Source organism: Mizuhopecten yessoensis, unplaced genomic scaffold (assembly GCF_002113885.1).
Source record: "Mizuhopecten yessoensis strain PY_sf001 unplaced genomic scaffold, ASM211388v2 scaffold10821, whole genome shotgun sequence".
Classification (NCBI taxonomy): Eukaryota; Metazoa; Mollusca; class Bivalvia; order Pectinida; family Pectinidae; genus Mizuhopecten; species Mizuhopecten yessoensis.
The window spans coordinates 1,216,882-1,237,294 of NW_018408738.1; the positions used below are offsets into that span (position 1 = coordinate 1,216,882).

At 35.9% G+C, this 20,413-nt stretch overlaps 1 protein-coding gene across 1 annotated transcript; it reads left to right on the plus strand.

The window, feature by feature from the left end:
- The first annotated feature begins 3,258 nt into the window (after window positions 1–3,258).
- Window positions 3,259–18,092, plus strand: LOC110462684. Its single transcript, XM_021516775.1, has 6 exons — window positions 3,259–3,266; window positions 4,797–4,871; window positions 9,126–9,191; window positions 11,021–11,080; window positions 17,565–17,615; window positions 17,972–18,092. Exons 1-6 carry the CDS (start codon window positions 3,259–3,261, stop codon window positions 18,090–18,092), a joined length of 381 nt encoding a protein of 126 aa, XP_021372450.1.
- The last annotated feature ends 2,321 nt before the right edge of the window (window positions 18,093–20,413 follow it).

Below are 20,413 nucleotides of genomic sequence, written 5' to 3' on the forward strand. Positions count from 1 at the left end.
AGAACAACACATATTCTCCTTGATCTCCATACTGTGGGGAAGGGACAGGGGGTAGCTGGTAAAAGTCCCCACTGACAATCATTTGTACACCACCAAAAGGTTGGTCATTTCCCTTGACATGCCGCAATACACACTCTATTTGGTCAAATAATTTACAGCTAACAAGCGAAATTTCATCAATTATCAAAACGTTCACATCCAAAATATATCTACGCTTGCTTTCATATCTTTCATCGTGGTCAAATAAATTACACAACTCTGTGTTTGTGTACCGACCATCTAGTAAACCAAGAAATCTGTGGATAGTCACACAACTAATGTCTTTACTGGTAAGGGCCTCTCTGAGAAGAACGGCAGATTTCCCAGTACTTGAAGTAACTGTCACATTTTTACTTATTGATATAGTTTTAATGATATGTGAAAGCACAAAGGATTTCCCAGTGCCTGGAATACCTGTCAAAATTATATTGTGGCCAAGATTCGCATGCTGAAAAACTTCTGTTTGAAACGTATCCATAGCCACGTTTTTGGCGAACTTTTCAATACTCGGATGTCACTCACCTTAGATAAAAGTAGAGAACTTCCGAACAGAGTTTTATTCACTGCGGTCCTTTCATCATTTCCGGGTCAGGTTGAAGTTAATCATGGCGGTAAAACTGCAAATTCTCCGAAAAAGTGCTTGATTGGATGTATTAGACGAATGATTACACAATTAATCATGATGGATTACTTAATTACAATTCAAACGGAAGCTATCGCCGGAGATCCCTGGAAAAAATAGCGAAAGTAAGTGTTGAAAATCTTCATTTGAAATTTGGCGGTACCGGTAGTGCTCTGACGAAGCTTCTTCCCTTGTGTATGTGTATGTGTGTTGTGACCCGTATCAGTATAGCATATGTGTGATTGTAACGTGGCCCTGTGCATTGATGGACATAGTACACACATAATATGACACATGATGCAATTTATACAATAACAACCCATTTCAATAATTCTTTTAGCTTACCTACTTTAGATATTAAGTAGCTTCATTACTCTTTGTATAAATTTTCTTACTTTTGTTAAAAGTACCGTGTTACATATTGAGAACATTCCTTTTATTTTGATATAAGTTTGGTTGACATAATAATAATTTGGTATATAAAGTTGTTTAAGAGCTACAACAGATACATGAGTACATTGGTATAAGTAGTGGTATTCGTCCCCTACACAGTTATTACATAGTGGACATAACCTTTCCTCGCGTGGGACTCTATTCCATCTTCCTGTTTCTATAGGAAATTTTAAAGTTAATGTTCTAAATTTACATATTACTTTCCATTCATTATGATTAAGCTTTAAAAGATATGGTTCAATATTAAACTGATATTTGAATAAGAAGTAAACTTGCCCTCGCGAGGAGGTTTCAACATCACGAAACCAACTTTGAATGAATTGATCGCATAATCTCTGCTTAATGATAGTTTTCAAGCATTGTCTATATAAATGTACATGATGTTTGGAAAGTCCATAAATTATTAAATCCAGTATTGTTTAAAATATCTATATACGTTAACCATTTAAAACTTAATACAGAATTCTGGTGCAACTTGTACTTTAACTTATACATTACAATAAATAATTTCGATCCACCCGTTATAAGCTTATGCCAGAACATAACCATTCTAACAATGATTTCAATTTCTAGGGGATACCTTCCCAACTCACCATATACCATATCATTTGGGGAGCTCTTCCGAATGTTAAGAATTTCCTCACAAAACTGTAAATATATTTTTTCAATACTTTTTGTATTTTCATAGCCCCAGATTTCACATCCATATAATAAAATAGGTGACACAAGTGCATCAAATAATTTCAGTTGAAGATCTACAGGAATGGAAATATTTCTAATCTTAATATACAATGAATATAAAGCTTTTTTTGCTTGCTCTGTTAGTTTACTGTTGGCTTTGTAAAAACACCATTGTAGTTTAATATTATTCCAAGATATGGGTACAAATCTTATATTTTTAAAATCGCATTATTTAACGTGATAGTCTCTTTTACTTTTTCTTTTTTCAACAATCAAAACTTTAGTTTTTTGTGTATTAACTGTTAATTTCCATATATTACAATAATTTTGGGATTCATTCAATGCGTTCGGTAGGCCATCTGGTGTTTCTGACAAAAGCACTGTATCATCATCATATAATATAATAAACAATTTTAAGTACAAACCTACATTTTGATCACTAAGAGCATACACTTCATTCAAACAAGAAACATTTCGTTGATTGAGGAAATACTCTAGATCGTTAAGAAAGAAGGAAAATAATGTTATTATGAATTTGATATGAAAGATATATTTATTTTATATATAAAATACACGAGAAGATATCTAGTCCAGACATAGACCGCTGGTGAGTACGTTCTATGACTGGACTAGATATATTCTCGTGTATTTTATATATAAAATAAATATATCTTTCATATCAAATTCATAATAACATTATTGACAAATATCTATATTTCAAATAAAATAATTCCATGTAATTATTACATTTCTGCAAGTGAAATATCGTATTCTATCAACTCGATAAAACTGATATTTTTCACACTGTGACAAAAATCACTTTTTGTCATTTACCAATCATAACGGTATCTTCTAATCGCTGCATTCAACGGCAACGATATTTGTTTAGATTCAAATGAAGCGACGGTAGAATAAGTGGTTGTTATGGTAAATGTTTGGCACACGCACTTAAGAATTTACATAAATATACAATTATTAACATTTTTTATAAGCAATCACACCAGCTAATAGCAGAAACCGTAGGCATTTCGTTGAGTATCCTATTCAAACTGGCGCGCAGCCTTGTTGTCAAGCGTGACGTCATTAGCATAGCTAATTATTACACTTCTGATTTCCGCCCTTTTTTAATGCATTACATTTTTCATGTTTTATGCTTTAAAAATGTATTAGATAGACAATTTAATGGTGTCTTCAATAACAACAAATTTCATTGGTGCTGCGTACTCGTGAAAAATATCAAAAAATTAGCCACACGAGTGAAATAAATTTGTTATTACTGAAGACACCATCAAATATCCTCTATATATCCAATCTTTGCAGAGTTCGGTCTACTACACCAAGATATCGCCGAGCTATAGGAGTTGAGGGGGTAACACGTCGGGGTTCTAATGATAGAGCTTAGCTAATCGAATACTTTAAGCGTTAACACAGCGTCGTGTATATTTGTTTAATCAATTAGCAGAATGTACCAGTGCGTTTTTGTGTAAGATATTCTAGGGCAATTGCCAAACGGTGTGGAGCAAAAACCAAGCGCGTAGCTGCAGCTAGCTGCCATGTAAACAAATACAATCAAAATTCCTTATACATTGTATGGACTATTTAGTATCTTATCCAACAAATTTGAGCAAAAAGTATCAATAACAGAAGTATATAAGATTATTGCTTTCAAAAGCCTTCAGATAACGCCGCAGACCTACTAGATTTTCATTTTTCGGAGGGCGGGGGAAGTGAGGAGAGGGGGCCAGAATGTATGCATGTTTGCATGCACATCGTTTGCAGTCCAACTATGCATCTTGGTGGTACCTACAGCGAGTGCCGATATGCTGTATCTGTAGAATTTCATTTAATTTGACCCCTGACCTGCCCATTCGATCCATCAATACCCGAAACCCACTCATGCAAAGCCTCCATATAAAGGTGTTGACATATAAAAGCATCATACATGATATCTACACTCATGTAGGTGTAGACAAGCAACGGACCAGCCTAAGTGTTGAATAACATAATTGTATTGTTGATGATATTTGCAAAGTACAGTGTATAAGGCTATGCTTGGACCAAAAACGGTGTGTTTGGGGGCTATATTAGACGTTTAAGGAATGGATGTCAACACTCTAGACTCCCCCCTCCCCTCACAAAAAAAGACCAGGGTTTGTGCCATTTTTAAGAAAGGTTACAAATGTGCGGCAAGGAATTACTTTTATAAATTAATGGTACTTTGATGTATCGGTTATATTATTCATTCATGTTTCTGCGTTTGAGCATATTCTACCAAAAGAAAATATAATATCAGAATTTGTGAAGAATATACATGGCGATATCAGGTTTACATATTCTTGCTCTGATACTAAACATTTTTTTCAATATTTGAGTAAGGGTTAAAAAAATAAAGATACATTTGGTTTGCATGTGTGCGCACAAGGTAAAATACAGTATTTGTACAAAGATATTCTAACAAAGGAATATCGAAGTATGTATGTCATGTGCTTTGATTGAAGTAGGTTTACAGAATTGGCAAAAATAAATTACTGGGAATAAAACAATCTGAAAACATTTAAATTGGAAAATAGAAAACAACCAGCCTAAGTACAATTATAATAACTGGAAAGTTGTTGATAATATGTAACGAATAAGGAAAATGTAATTTTTAGCCTAACAAAATACATTTTATAAGTTTAGATATCACCAGATTCACTCAAGTGATCTATTACGATCACTTTTTGTCCGTCGTGCGTAAATGTTATCGGCTTCTCTGAACCAGACACTCGGATTCTGATGAAACTTGGTCTGATCAACAACATAAGGGGTACCAGAGTGCAAAACCTTCAAAAGACTTCCTTGCTATATTGAAGTATTGGTCATAGGCCAACATAGTTTCGGTAAGTCAACAAGACATATTTGGTTGTTTGTACTTTTACACTTTGTTACAAAACAACATCGCAAAATCAAGGAACACGTTGTTTGACTCTTTTCGTTGATTGTATTATTTTTTACATTTTAGATGTACTGTTTTCATAGAAAAACTGATCGAAAGATTGACATACTTTGGAGAGGATGACAAGACGTTACATTATGTGTACGTAAATTATTTTTTATCGGTAGTTTAATATAACACGTATTCTACATTTATCTGTGATGCTGTGATTGTGACACATTGGGATTTCCTTACTGCACTAACACCATTCCTCTTACACCAATATGTATATCATAAACACTTATTCCTGTCATTTGTTACTTTTACCTCAGTGTAACGACTATTTATATCGATAATACGACTTTTTGTCAAGTTTGTACGATTTAAATGATATATATATGGACTGTCTATATAGGGACCATAACACTGTCTATGTAGGGACCATTACACTGTCTATATAGGGACCATTACACTGTCTATGTAGGGACCATAAATCTGTCCATATAGAGACCATACCACTGGCTATATATGGACCATAACTCTGTATATACGGGGACAATAACACTGTCGATATAGGGACGATATCACTATTGAAACAAGAGCTGTATCTCTATGTATTTGTTGACCATAACTCTGTCTATTTAAATAGAAACCATAAGAACATCTACATACGAACATAACACTGTCTATATAGAACCCTAACACTGGATATGCAGAGACCATACCACTGTCTATATACATGTAGGGATTATAACACTGTTTATATAGGGACCATAACTTCGTCTATATAGGGACCATCATTTTGTTTAAATAGAGACTTTATAGCTGTCTAAATAGGGACCATAACTCTATCTATATAGGCACAATGGCCCTATTGAAATCGGGACCATAACACTATCTATATAGGGACCATACATTTGTCTATATAGGGACCATAACACTGCCTATATAGGGACCATAACATTGTCTATATAGGGACCATTACACTGTCTATATAGAGACCATTACACTGTCTATATAGGGACCATAACACTGTCTATGTAGGGACCATTACACTGTCTATATAGGGACCATTACACTGTCTATGTAGGGACCATGAATCTGTCCATATAGGGACCATAACACTGTCTATATAGGGACCATTACACTGTCTATATAGGGACAATTACACTGTCTATATATGGACCATTACACTGTCTATATATGGATCATTACACTGTCTATATAGGGACCATTACACTGTTTATATAGGAACCATAACATTGTCTATATAGGAACCATTACAATGTCTATATAGGGACCATTACACTGTCTATTTAGGGACCATTACTCTGTCTTAATAGACTTTATAACACTGGCTATATTGGGACCGTAACACTGTCTATATAGGGACCATAACACTGTCTATATAGGGACCATAACACTGTCTATATAGGGACCATTACACTGTCTATATATGGACCATTACACTGTCTATATCGGGACCATTACACTGTCTATATATGGACCATTACACTGTCTATATAGGGACCCTTAAACTGTTTATATAGAGACCATTACACTGTCTATATAGAGACCATTACACTGTCTATATAGGGACCATTACACTGTCTATATAGGGACCATTACACTGTCTATATAGGGACCATTACACTGTCTATATAGGGACCATTACACTGTCTATATAGGGACCATTACACTGTCTATGTAGGGACCATTACACTGTCTATATAGGGACCATTACACTGTCTATGTAGGGACCATGAATCTGTCCATATAGGGACCATAACACTGTCTATATAGGGACCATTACACTGTCTATATAGGGACAATTACACTGTCTATATATGGACCATTACACTGTCTATATATGGATCATTACACTGTCTATATAGGGACCATTACACTGTTTATATAGGAACCATAACATTGTCTATATAGGAACCATTACAATGTCTATATAGGGACCATTACACTGTCTATTTAGGGACCATTACTCTGTCTTAATAGACTTTATAACACTGGCTATATTGGGACCGTAACACTGTCTATATAGGGACCATAACACTGTCTATATAGGGACCATAACACTGTCTATATAGGGACCATTACACTGTCTATATAGGGACCATTACACTGTCTATATAGGGACCATTACACTGTCTATATAGGGACCATTACACTGTCTATATAGGGACCATTACACTGTCTATATAGGGACCATTACACTGTCTATATAGGGACCATTACACTGTCTATATAGGGACCATTACACTGTCTATATAGGGACCATTACACTGTCTATATAGGGACCATTACACTGTCTATATAGGGACCATTACACTGTCTATATAGGGACCATTACACTGTCTATATAGGGACCATTAAACTGTCTATATATGGACCATTACACTGTCTATATAGGGACCATTACACTGTCTATATAGGGACCATTACACTGTCTATATAGGGACCATTACACTGTCTATATAGGGACCATTACACTGTCTATATAGGGACCATTACACTGTCTATATAGGGACCATTACACTGTCTATATAGGGACCATTACACTGTCTATATAGGGACCATTACACTGTCTATATAGGGACCATTACACTGTCTATATAGGGACCATTACACTGTCTATATAGGGACCATTACACTGTCTATATAGGGACCATTACACTGTCTATATAGGGACCATTACACTGTCTATATAGGGACCATTACACTGTCTATATAGGGACCATTACACTGTCTATATAGGGACCATTACACTGTCTATATAGGGACCATTACACTGTCTATATAGGGACCATTACACTGTCTATATAGGGACCATTACACTGTCTATATAGGGACCATTACACTGTCTATATAGGGACCATTACACTGTCTATATAGGGACCATTACACTGTCTATATAGGGACCATTACACTGTCTATATAGGGACCATGACACTGTCTATATAGGGACCATTACACTGTCTATATAGGGACCATTACACTGTCTATATAGGGACCATTACACTGTCTATATAGGGACCATTACACTGTCTATATAGGGACCATTACACTGTCTATATAGGGACCATTACACTGTCTATATAGGGACCATTACACTGTCTATATAGGGACCATTACACTGTCTATATAGGGACCATTACACTGTCTATATAGGGACCATTACACTGTCTATATAGGGACCATTACACTGTCTATATAGGGACCATTACACTGTCTATATAGGGACCATTACACTGTCTATATCGGGACCATTACACTGTCTATATATGGACCATTACACTGTCTATATAGGGACCGTTGCACTCTCTATATATGGATCATTACACTGTCTATATAGGGACAATAACACTGTCTATATAGGGACCATTACATTGTCTATATAGGGACCATTACACTGTCTATATAGGGACCATTACAATGTCTATATAGGGACCGTTACACTGTCTATATAGAGACCATAACACTGTCTATATGGGGACCATTACTTTGTCGATATAGGGACCATTACTCTGTCCTGATTGACTTTATAACACTGGCTATATTGGGACCGTAACACTGTCTATATAGGGACCAGAACGCTGTCTATATAGGGACCGTTACACTGTCTATATAGAGACCATAACACTGTCTATATGGGGACCATTACACTGTCTATATAGAGACCATTACTCTGTCCTGATACACTTTATAACACTGGCTATATAGGGACCATAACCCTGTCTATATAGGGACCATTACACTGTCTATATATGGAACATTACACTGTCTATATAGGGACCTTTACACTGTTTATATTAGGACCATAACACTGTCTATATAGGGACCATACCACTGTCTATATAGGGACCATAATACTGTCTATATAGGGACCATTACACTGTCTATATAGGGACCATTACACTGTCTATATAAGGACCATAACACTGTCTATATAGGGACCATAACACTGTCTATATAGGGACCATAACACTGTCGATATATGGACCATTACACTGTCTGTATAGGGACCATAACATGTCTATATAGGGACCATTACACTGTCTACAAGGGCCCATAACTCTGTCGTTGAAGGACATCATGGCACTGTCTATATAGGGACCATAACTCTGTCTATATATGGATGATAACCCTATTCAAATAGGAATCATACCTTTGTTTATTTGTTGACCATGGATCTGTCTGTCTAAATATGAACCGTAACATTATCTACATACCAACGATAACACCATTCATATAGGAAACATAGCACTGTCTATGTAGGGACCGTAACTCTGTAAATATAGGGACAATAACACTGTCTAAATAGGAACAATAACACTATCTACAATGGAGCGATATGGTACCTTTTGATATACCTAGTATTTTAACATTAATCATATGTTGTAGATTTACAAACAATATAGACTTACCGCCACCAAAGCTAAAGAGGGCAGCAATTACTGGATCACAACCGTAAGTTTTGTACTTTGAACAAAGTTACTTCTCAAGATTACAACTGTAAGTTTGGTACTTTTTGTACGTTTGTAAGTTGTAGGTTACTTATCGTATGATCAAACAGTTTAGTTGGAATGTGTCGAATATATTATTAGCATGAACTTAATACAAGAACCCAAGATACACTCTCAACTATAACTGGATCTTACACTTAAACCGTAGATAAAAAGCAAAAAGAGAACTTTCTATTTTTGTTAAATCTTTCTTGAATGTCTTTAAAATCTCTTTGTTTTGTACTAGTGACACAAATGTTGAGAACAGATACTGTTACTTGTTGGGTCCTCTTAATGTCTTTCCTCAGTGAAATTGTGAAAGGATTTGGCAAGCGCATTACATTCAATAATTCCATATATAATATCCTCTTTTCTTACTTAGTTGAGATCTAGCAGAATGAAAAAATGTGTGTTTCAGGCACAGGCAAAATGTTGGCATTAAATGTAGGAATGTATGTAAAAAACACACAAGAAAATACATGAGTGAAAACATACCGGTAATTTGACACCAAACATATTGATGAAACTAGGGGAAAATATGGAATAGGGAGAAACATACATGTGAGACAGTTCCTTGGGAATACGCCTAAAAGTTCCAGAAGAGAACGCGTTCTCTGCTTAATCGACGACACGTGCATCTTTGTCAAAATCCTTGTAGTACCACGGTTTTAATGATGGAGCCGGGGTAGAAGAATTAGACTAATGATTATAACCAAAACGTCGATATTCATATTTCACAAGAAAATAGATATTCCAATCAGATTATACTTGCTACCATGACATTTTCTCATTAATTTTTCCTCAGCTTTCGACAGAGGGCTGTTTTGAGTAAATCCTTTACTATCGAGTATTTAGGATATAAAAATACAAATGTTGATAAATACATACATATCTCTTTGCGTTTCGTTTTGCAAAATATGTTTCATTAAACGTTTATATGTGTTATGTTAAGGCGAGTCAATTCTTCTATATATCAATTGCATTGAGCGATTTAATATTTTTGTAAATAGAATGTTTAAAAGCATCAAATTTCTATACAGAAAAATACTTTGTTCAACTTTAAAAAAATATATAAATAGCGGAAACCGGTTGAAGGGTCAAATGGATTTTTAATAACGTAGGCTTTTAAACCGACCACTAGCTTTATTTTAGCCACGGAGACCATCAACAGACATGAAGACTACTTTTTTCTCCCACAATCACTTAAGTTATCTAACTTCCAGCTCATTGGATAAACCTACTAAGGGGTGGTAAAAATGTTTGGTTATTTACCGTTGAATAACACCGGTACCATGGACGTTATTTCATTGGTCAATCTTCTAATAAAGACATCAAATAACAATGCTTATGGACGTTATCTTTTATTGTGACGTTGTAGGAGAAAAAAGTCTCCAAACATGTTATGGTTTTCTGTCCTGTTTATATAACTCTCCTAAGTTAAGTTTCAAATTGTGAAAGATAAAACCCGTGTCTTTATACAATTTGCAAATTTACTTACTTGAGTAAGATAAAGATGATAACCAACAATCACTCATATAATATTAGAACATATCTATAATACACTTATTTATTTATTCCTTATGATAAACATGTAACTACACTACACATCATATAACTACAAAACGTAAAACATTTAACGTATGGGTAACCATTCCAATGTTTTTAATGATAAGCAATATAAATCTAGTTATACTTCTGACCGCCATTCAAACATTTTGTAAACTGCATAAGTCTAGCACATCACTTTCCGTTAGATGGCAAATCTGTTCATGAAAAATTACAAATAGTTAATAGTGTGGACGTGGACGAATCAAACAGGCTGACAAAAGAACTTGCGGCACTCCAAAAGAAACTGTGAGTATATGCATTTCTGTTCAAACGCACGAAAGGGAAATTGAAGTGTTGACGTATCCCTCGCTGATAATTTATATTTTATACGACTAATGTGTTTCGGAATTTCAGTACAATGTACTTGACTGGCGTTAAAGAAATGGAATACTAACAAATTTTGAATAAAATAAGAGCAATTATAAAGTTCTTAAGCCAAAACAACCCCTCTTGTTTTTAAATATTTACATAGTTTCAATAGATAAAATGACCAAGAAATAAATATGAAAAATAATCATCGACAGTGTGCTGAATGATACAATTTAGCAAGACTAGACCGGGATTCGAACTTCGGACCGTGGTTTTTAGGTTGTTATACTATTGCTCTAACCCGACTGAGCTACCTGGTTGACGGAAGTATAGTGTCAAACCGTGCTGTAGTCATATCTGAAACGAATTTAAGTGGATGTGTCTATGTATATACATAGACTTTTTACTGTACAGTTGCACGAACTATATTACATTTCCCTCTTAACATATATGGATATTTCATTTGTATCTCTTTTTATCTTACAAAGACGACTTTATAACCACATTTCATAATCAATGCGTAGCTGGTTCATGTTTGTTGTTTGTTTGTTTGTTTATGTTTAACGGCCCATCGACGGCTGTGGTCATTTAGTGCCATGGTGATTTATTTATTTATTTTACTTTTTTAACAAACATGTGAATAGCGAAGATAAAATCAGATAAAATGGTTCATTTTAAAAGTATTCGCATTGTATGTGTAGATAATAAAAAATAATAAAAGGGGGTTAAAATAATAAAAGAGATAACGAATAGATGATATGGAATATGCGATATATATATAACGTCAAAAATGATAAGGTGGATTAAAAGACAAATAGACCGATGTCTTTCAAAAAGTTAAATAATGCCTTCGAATCCACGGAACTGAAAAGTGTTTTCATATCCGGGACTCGGAAGTAGTTATCACGAATGTGTTTAAAATCGGAACATTCTATTAAAAAATGCTCCACTGTAAATGGAGTGTCACATGCGTGGCATGAAGGTATATCTTCTCGTTTTAAAAGGTACGAATGAGTAGGATATGTGTGCCCAGTGCGGAGCCGAGCGAGGACAACTTCCTCTCTACGATCTTTCCGACTGGGAATAGATGTTTTAAGTTTCGGTTGTATCTTAAAAAGTTTGTTGTTGGTCTCCAGAGACCAGCGTTTCTGCCATTCATTTTGAATGGCTGTACGAATAGTAGGTTTAAAATCTGTGTATGGTAGTTTGATATTTGTTTGTTCGAGATTCAATGCATTTTTTGCTTCCCTGTCAGCAAATTCGTTGCCTTTTATTCCGACATGGCTCGGAATCCATAGTAAAGTTATTTTAGACTTTTTTAATATACGAGATATTCGAAGAGCAAGGTTTTGTACGATTGTGTTTTTAGGATCTCGTAACTGTAAACTCTGTAGGACAGATAGAGAGTCTGAACAAATAATTGCCTTTTTAATGCGGTGTTCATCGATATGGTCGAGGGCCAAACCAATGGCGCATGCTTCAGCAGAAAAGATGGAGGCGCCGTCTGGTAGTCGGACTGAAGTGCAAGTATTGGCAGTACAGCAGGCTGCTGCCACTTTCTCACCTTCTTTGGAGCCATCGGTGTAAAGTTGTGTATGAGAAGGGTAATTCGAAATGCATTCCCGAAAGGAGGATTTGTGTTCTTCGGGCATAACACTTGATTTCCCTCGCTCATGTAATGTAAAGTTAAAATCGGGGGTTTGAATGGTCCACGGAGGAACATCAGATATGTTAAATTCAGCTATGTCCGTCAATTTTATGTTGAGTTCTTGCAGGAAATTCAAAATTCGGATACCAAATGTTGGCAGAAGTTTTTGGTTTTGCGTAAATATGTTTTGGTATTTGGGGTTGAATACTTGGTTGAAAGCAGGATTTTTAGGGTTTGATTTTAATTGAGTTGCAAATTGTAATGAAAGTTTTATTCTTCTGTCATAAAGGGATGGTTCATTTGCTTCCACGTACAGGCTTTTTACAGGTGTTGTTCGAAAAGCTCCCAGGGCAAGACGTAGCCCTTGGTTATGGATTGGATCTAGCATCTGAAGGTACGAACTGCGCGCTGACCCGTATACCATAGAACCATAATCCAGTTTTGTTCGAATAAGTGATCTGTATAGGCGCAAAAGCATTTCACGATCCGCTCCCCAATCAGTATGAGAAAGGACTCGTATAATGTTTAACGCCTTGGAACACTTATCCTTCAGATACTTTATATGTGGTATGAAAGAGAGTTTCGAATCAAAAATGAGGCCGAGAAATTTAGTCTGTTCAACAACAGGAATTCTAGTGCCATCGAGTGTTAGATTTGGGTCATTGTGTGCTTTTCGTTTTTGACAGAAATGCATGCACACAGTTTTGGATTTAGAGAATTTGAAGCCGTTTTCGTCTGCCCAATTTTGTAGTTTGTTTAAACTCTGTTGAAGTTGTCGTTCTATCGTGTGCATGTTCTTAGATCTGTAACAGATCAAGAAGTCATCCACAAATAGCGACCCTTCTGTTGATTGACCAAGACATTTGACTATATCATTTATTTTAAGTCCAAACAGTGTGACTGATAGGATTCCACCCTGTGGGACTCCCATTTCCTGTTTAGACGTTTCAGAAAAAGTTGAACCAACACGGACTTTGAAGTGTCTATCTGATAGGTAATTAGATATAAAATTGGGAAGGTTTCCACGTACGCCAAGGTCGTGAAGATCTTTCATGATGCCATACTGCCATGTAGTATCATAGGCCTTCTCAAGATCGAAGAACACAGCGACAAGGTGTTCTTTCTTGGCGAAAGCCTCTCGAATGAACGTCTCTAATCTGATGAGATGGTCATTTGTCCCTCTTCTATTTCTAAAGCCACTTTGAAGAGGGGATATTATATCGTTGGCCTCAAGAAACCAAACCAGTCTAGTGTTTATCATTCGTTCTAAAGTTTTACATACACAACTAGTCAGAGAGATAGGACGATAGTTGTTTGGGTCAGTAGCATCCTTTCCCGGTTTTGGGATAGGTATAATTGTGGAGTTCTTCCACGAATCGGGAATCTTTCCGGAAGCGTAAACTTGGTTGAATATGTAAAGAAGGCATGTTAGTGAAGAGTCCGGTAAGTGCTTTAGAAATTGATATGGAATATCATCAGGACCTGAAGCAGTGTCCTGTGATTTTCTAAGCGAATCAACAAGTTCTGGTAGGGTAAATTGTTCATTATAACTTTCTTTGTTTGATGATTTGAAATTGAGCCGTTTCTTTTCTCTCTTTTTTTTCAAAGACTGGAATTTTTGGGAGTGGTTTAGAGGGGATGAGTTTTTAGCTATGTTTTTTGCAAATGCATCAGCAATTTCAGTTATAGACGAGAAAATTTTGTTTTTATTAATGAGGTGGGAGGATGTTGCCTTTTTCTTTTTCCCACTTATTTTCCGAATCATATCCCATACTTTTTTTGAGGACGTGTTTGATGATATCTTGGATACATATTCTCTCCAGCTGTTTCTTTTGTCAATTTTAATTGATCGCCGAGCCTTTGCCCGCCAAATTTTAAATTCACTGTAGTTTGAAGCAGTTGGGCAATTGAAGTAGCGTCTTAGAGCAGCTGCCCGATTACTGCGTGTTTTAAAAGATTCTTCAGATAAAAGGAACTTCGTAGGTTTTGGAGCGGATTTTGGAATTGTCTTTTGGGCAATAGAAGTGAGTGTTTCAGTAAAAGTTTTGATAGGGTCGTCGAGGTTAGTAAAATTGTCTATGGTTAGTTTTTCAATGCACATGTGTTGGAATTGGGCCCAATCTGCTTTGTGCATATTCCATCGAGGTAGAGGATCATCAAGAGGAGTCCCAATATTCTGAAGAAAAATTGGGAAGTGGTCACTCCCACAAAGATCATCATTTACCCTCCAGTCATAGTCAAGTAAAATGGATGGATGGCATAATGATAGATCAATGTGGGTACGAGAGCCTGTAGCAGGGTGTAAATAAGTAGGGGTATTGTTGTTAAAAAGGCACAAGTTGTTTTTATCTATAAATTCCTCAATACGTCTTCCTCTCTCGTCTGTGTTGGGAGAGCCCCACAGGCTATTATGACCATTAAAATCACCGAGGATTATGAATGGTGTTGGGAGCTGGGAGACGAGATTATTGAGTTGCTCACAAGTGAAAACAATACTCGGAGGGAGATAAATTGAACAGACAGTTATTTGTCGGTGTAATGTTGCACAGACAGCAACAGCCTGTAAATTTGTGTTTAACTTGATCATTCTGTGAGGAATATTTTTATGGACAGCTACCGCTGCGCCACCTGCTGCTCTGCTAACTACAGTTGGAATATTAGTGTAGAGTGAGAAATTTCTAAGCGTGATTGGGTTTTTGAGCATGATTTCTTGAAGACAAAAAATGGCGGGTCTAAATTCTTTTGATAGATTCTGAAATTCTTCTATATTTGCCTTTAATCCGCGGATGTTCCATTGGATAATTGTGTTATTTATCTTTTGTTATTTTGGCTGGATTTCGATGGAGTTGAAGCACGAAGCGCGGAGGCATTCGTCTCCATCTCATCATCGAAATCTAGTAGGACATTGAACCGGTTTGTCGGGTCCTCTGATCCTTTGCCAAAGGTGACATTCAGATCCGGTCCTTCGGATTTGCCCCTCGCTATTTTAATTTTTTTCCTAGGTCTGTTGGTGGGTGATGTTGTCTCTGGTTTCAGTTGGGATCGAGGAACAGATGTGAGTGAGCGAGATCGCTGCGAACGCACATGTGCCCTAGATGTGCCAACCTTTGGAGGGTTTTCTCCTGAAGAGGAAGGTGTTTTTGATGGTGGTGCTGGTTTTGATTGTGGTGCTGGTTTTGATGAAGGTGCTGGTTTTGATGAAGATGCTGGTTTTGATGGTGATGCTGGTTTTGATTGTTTGCTGTTTTTGGTTGGTTTTCGAAAAGTCGTGAAACGGGATGGGTCCCCCGTGAGGATTTTCAAGTTCTGTTGACCAGCCATGTCTGGGACTTGTGAGCCCCAGGCAGGTATGTCTTCAGAAACTTGAACCGAAGCATCCTTGACCGTGACACTGTCAACCGGCGCCTTGCCTCGAGTCACTTGTGCGTAAGAGGGTGTAGCAATGTCTGCACTCCCGACTATCCTCCTGGCCTCGGGGAAAGAGACACCTCGGGTATATTTAACCCGTAATATCTCCCTCTCCTGGCTCCAGGTAGGGCAGTCGCGAGAAGAGGCAGCGTGCTTCCCCTCACAGTTGACACAGCGCAGGTTGGCGATGTCACAGTCATTTTGCTCGGTGTGACCCTCACGGCCACAATACTGGCAGATCGATTTTCGTCTACATCGCTTTTCGTGATGACCGTACTTCTGACAGTTTCGGCATCGCAATGGATTTGGGATGTAGACGGAAACGTTGTACCTCTCGTATCCGATTGTTAGTATATGGGGTAGTGTTGGCGTTGAAAAAGTGATGATGAAGGTGTTTGTTTTGATAGTATCATTGTTTCTCCTGATCACCATCCGCCTCACCTCAGAGACCGGGACGCTCTCCTCCTGGAAATATGCCAGTATGTCTTCATCGGTGTCATTGCGCAAGGCTGGGCACCTGATTACCCCCTTGCTGCAATTAAGTGATGAGTGTGGTTTCACACTGACACTGATGCCGGCAAAACTGGTTGTTCCGAGTAGGTTCATCGCTGGTTCATGTATATGAAATGATATACCATGGAAATAAGTAGGAAATCAAAAGAAATGCATGTTTTTTATGATGCACATAGTTTATATATAAGTTCATAACCATGACACGAAACCCCTTAAAAATAACATTTATATCACGTCTAGACGTATTGTATATATGCATTGCGATACTAATGTTTTCTTTTTAGAAATAACGCATTACTGAATTTGGGACATGATATTAAATTATGGACCTTTTGAGAATACATAGGTCAATGTAATGACTTGCACCTATTGCGACATCATTATATAAACATATTTTACCTAACGATGTTGTTTTGTGTTAGTTTGAGCTAGTTTGTGATAACAATAGAGTTACTATCTCTCCATTTTGGGTTGTCTTATTGACCGTTTCACGTTTGGTCATCTAAAATTAAATTAATTTTTTCTTCAAATCTATGTCAATGTTTAAACCCATGTTCACGTTTAGATCAATGTTAAAGTTTAAATCTATATCTCGATATTCGTCATTATTTTGTAGGATTATATTGTTATTGCTTTATCGTAATGACGCTTGTTTGCATAAAGGAGCGTAGATATAATATTCGACGTTTTAGAAAAGAAAAAAAGGAAAAAAAATGTTTATTCATGGAATTTCGGTAGCACCTGCTCCATATGTTTTTTCCTATAGTAGTTCACTGATGAAATACATATAATTGTGTCGCCTACTTCATTTCGTCAAGCATATTTCAGACGATTGGTATGGTTTGCTTCCAGGGAGGAAATCACAGCTCTACAGGAAGAAAAGGCAACTCTGGAGTCAAAAGTGTACGTAAACAGAAAACAAATACATCGAATGGATTTCAAAACTATTGTTATCTTTTCTGACATTAAACAGACTTTGTGAAAGTATATATTCATCAATAACAACAGTTGCTGCTGTTGGGGAAATGTTTCGGTGTTTGGATGATGTTTCATCCGAATGGCGTTTTTGTTTTCACGATTTAGAATAGTAAAATACTATATATATGTAGTTTGCTGGAATACAGAGATGATGAAATGAATGATAGAAAGAAATAATGGATGTAAAACATTTATACTTAATATTGTTTAAATACGAACATCTCTATTCAACTAAACGTAAACGGTTTAATATGATCACAATGTTATACATATATCACCAGGGAGAAGAAAACAAAAGAAATGGATCAATTGTTGATGGATATATCAGAAACCACTAATCGTACGCTCAAATGTACAATGTATGTGGTTACGTACAGCACGACATTCAGGAAGAGACTTTGAATAAAATTCAGGAAAAAATGCGACTCGTAAATCAGCCATGCATATCAACTAAAACCGATAATGGTCAGGGGAATTTCTATCCGTTAAAATAACTGTTGATGCTTTTTAATTCAGTATTCTATAAAACAAAAGACATAGAAGTTATTTTTGTTAATTTTTTAGAGTGCTTCTTTTAATAAGCAAGAGACTTAGGTGATGACGTTAGGTCTGAATCGTATGTTATTTCTTTCTTTTAACTGAATTGCATTAATTCGCTTTAAAGGTAGCATGATCAGTAAACTAATTGAAAAACTCCCACAAAGATTAAAACAAGTGTCGAGTAATGACATTTAAACTGTTAGTGTTTCTAAATCGTGTTTATTTACATAATTTTGACGTGGAACTAGTTTGAATGTCACCAATATTCATTATTTAGTGAACATTGATACCGATAGGCGTGTGGCTATATAGGTTTGCCTTTCATTTTCTTACTGATTTTGTCAACGATATATAGCAGTTTATTCTTTTTTTTTATCATACGTTTTATTAAATCAATTTAAGGGCAACAAGCCCACTGGAAGATGCTGTAGTCACTCAGAAGTTCAACCCCCTGATAAGTCATGTTCAAAGACCTCAATTAAAAATCGGAAATTATATATGTTATTTGTATATATATAACTTGTACATTGGCTATACACAAAATACATAGCCAGGTTAACATAATAAAAAATAAGGGCATTAAAGCTGATGTCTTCATCAAAATTTATATGTATACCTAGGTCATGTGGGGCTTTATTTCTCTTCTTTAAGACGAATTCCGAATTTAAATAAAGATAATTGTTGCCATGCGAAACCACTAAAATCATAGTAAAATCCCCTGGTAATACATTTTAGCAATTTATAAATAAGAAAACAAAAGGCTAAGTAACCTTGATCGATAAATGATCTTTAGATGATGTGCCATTTTATAACATTCTGTCATTATATGAATGCGCTAAACATGTTATAAAAATTGAAGCTAAAGAGTACAATAATGTTTATAACCAGAACAGCTCTATTATAAAAACATTGAATATTAAGAAAGAACATTTAATATGAAGTTTAAGTAGTGTTTATGGTCAAAGGTATATTGTTTTACACATTTCTACCGGTAAAATATGATACACGGACGTTTTACTATGATTTTTGTACTTTCCCATAGCAACATCTTCTTGTGAGCCCAGTATACCTCTCAACACATCGTTAAAGAGAACACAAGCCGCATGACCTAAGTATATAAATGATCTTCAAATAACATGTCATTTCGGAACATTCAGTTGGGTAGCTTAAGAGATTGATTCAAATTACATTTATTTATCATTTTTATCAAGTTTTGATAAATGTATCAGAATATGACTTGTCAGGGAGTTGAACTTTAAGGTGACTATTACATCTTTTAGGGGGCTTGTTGAACCTTAAAGTATCCTATAACTTTGCCTGTAATTCACCTTTTGAGATCGGTTGTCGATACCTGTTGTTCTAATTTATTTTCTCTACGAGGGATTTTCTTTATGAGATTTTCAGTCGTTTAAGACAACGAATAAAATAATAATATTGCGTAATCCGAAGCTATACAGTAATTACATATTTGGCATGTTAACCACTGTTATATATACAAGTATGTACTATATTTTAATGTAGAATTATGTTTAAACAAGGCAAGACAATTCATTGACCCCCACCGATAATGATTTATATATTTTAAAATATTGTACACTTATGTCCGGATGTTCTTACTGTTAGGAAAGTATCCTGATACATTATACAACATTAAATCTTTCTTATTGTAAAATTGTTTTGTTGTAGAAGAAACAGAAGAGGTTTGTAATATGGTTCCCTACAGTATCAAGAACGCATAGATTCTGATAGCTTAGTTTGTGAAATAAAAAAATAAGCAGAGTAATGGAAATGTGTTCACATCAATAATGTTTTCACAGAGTCTGGTTACTCCAGGTAAAATAGTATAAAAATATACTCCGGTCGAGGTAAATGTCAAAGGTCAATTCATAGGTCACAGTCACTAAATTCTTGCACTGTTTACTCCGCAATCCTAAGATGTCCTTCTACACCAAATCTAGTCAATCCTGGTGTAATAGTAAGATATGCCCCAGCCAAACATTTGCAAAAGTAAAGGCCAAAGGTCATGTCATGGGTCACAGTAACATTATTCTTAAACGTTATTCTTCTTCTTCTTCTTCTTCCACGGGTCGATCAGAAATCCAATATTGCCGCCAGAGCCGCCATTTTGAAAAACTATTTCAAACTTTAAGTCAGGTTCTAATTGGCCGATTGAACTTAAACTT

Coding starts and splice junctions, on each gene's coding strand:
- LOC110462684 (XM_021516775.1), top strand. Junction 9,192..11,020: donor GCAATTACTGGATCACAACC/GTAAGTTTTGTA, acceptor AATAGTTAATAG/TGTGGACGTGGACGAATCAA. Junction 17,616..17,971: donor GCAACTCTGGAGTCAAAAGT/GTACGTAAACAG, acceptor ATATATCACCAG/GGAGAAGAAAACAAAAGAAA.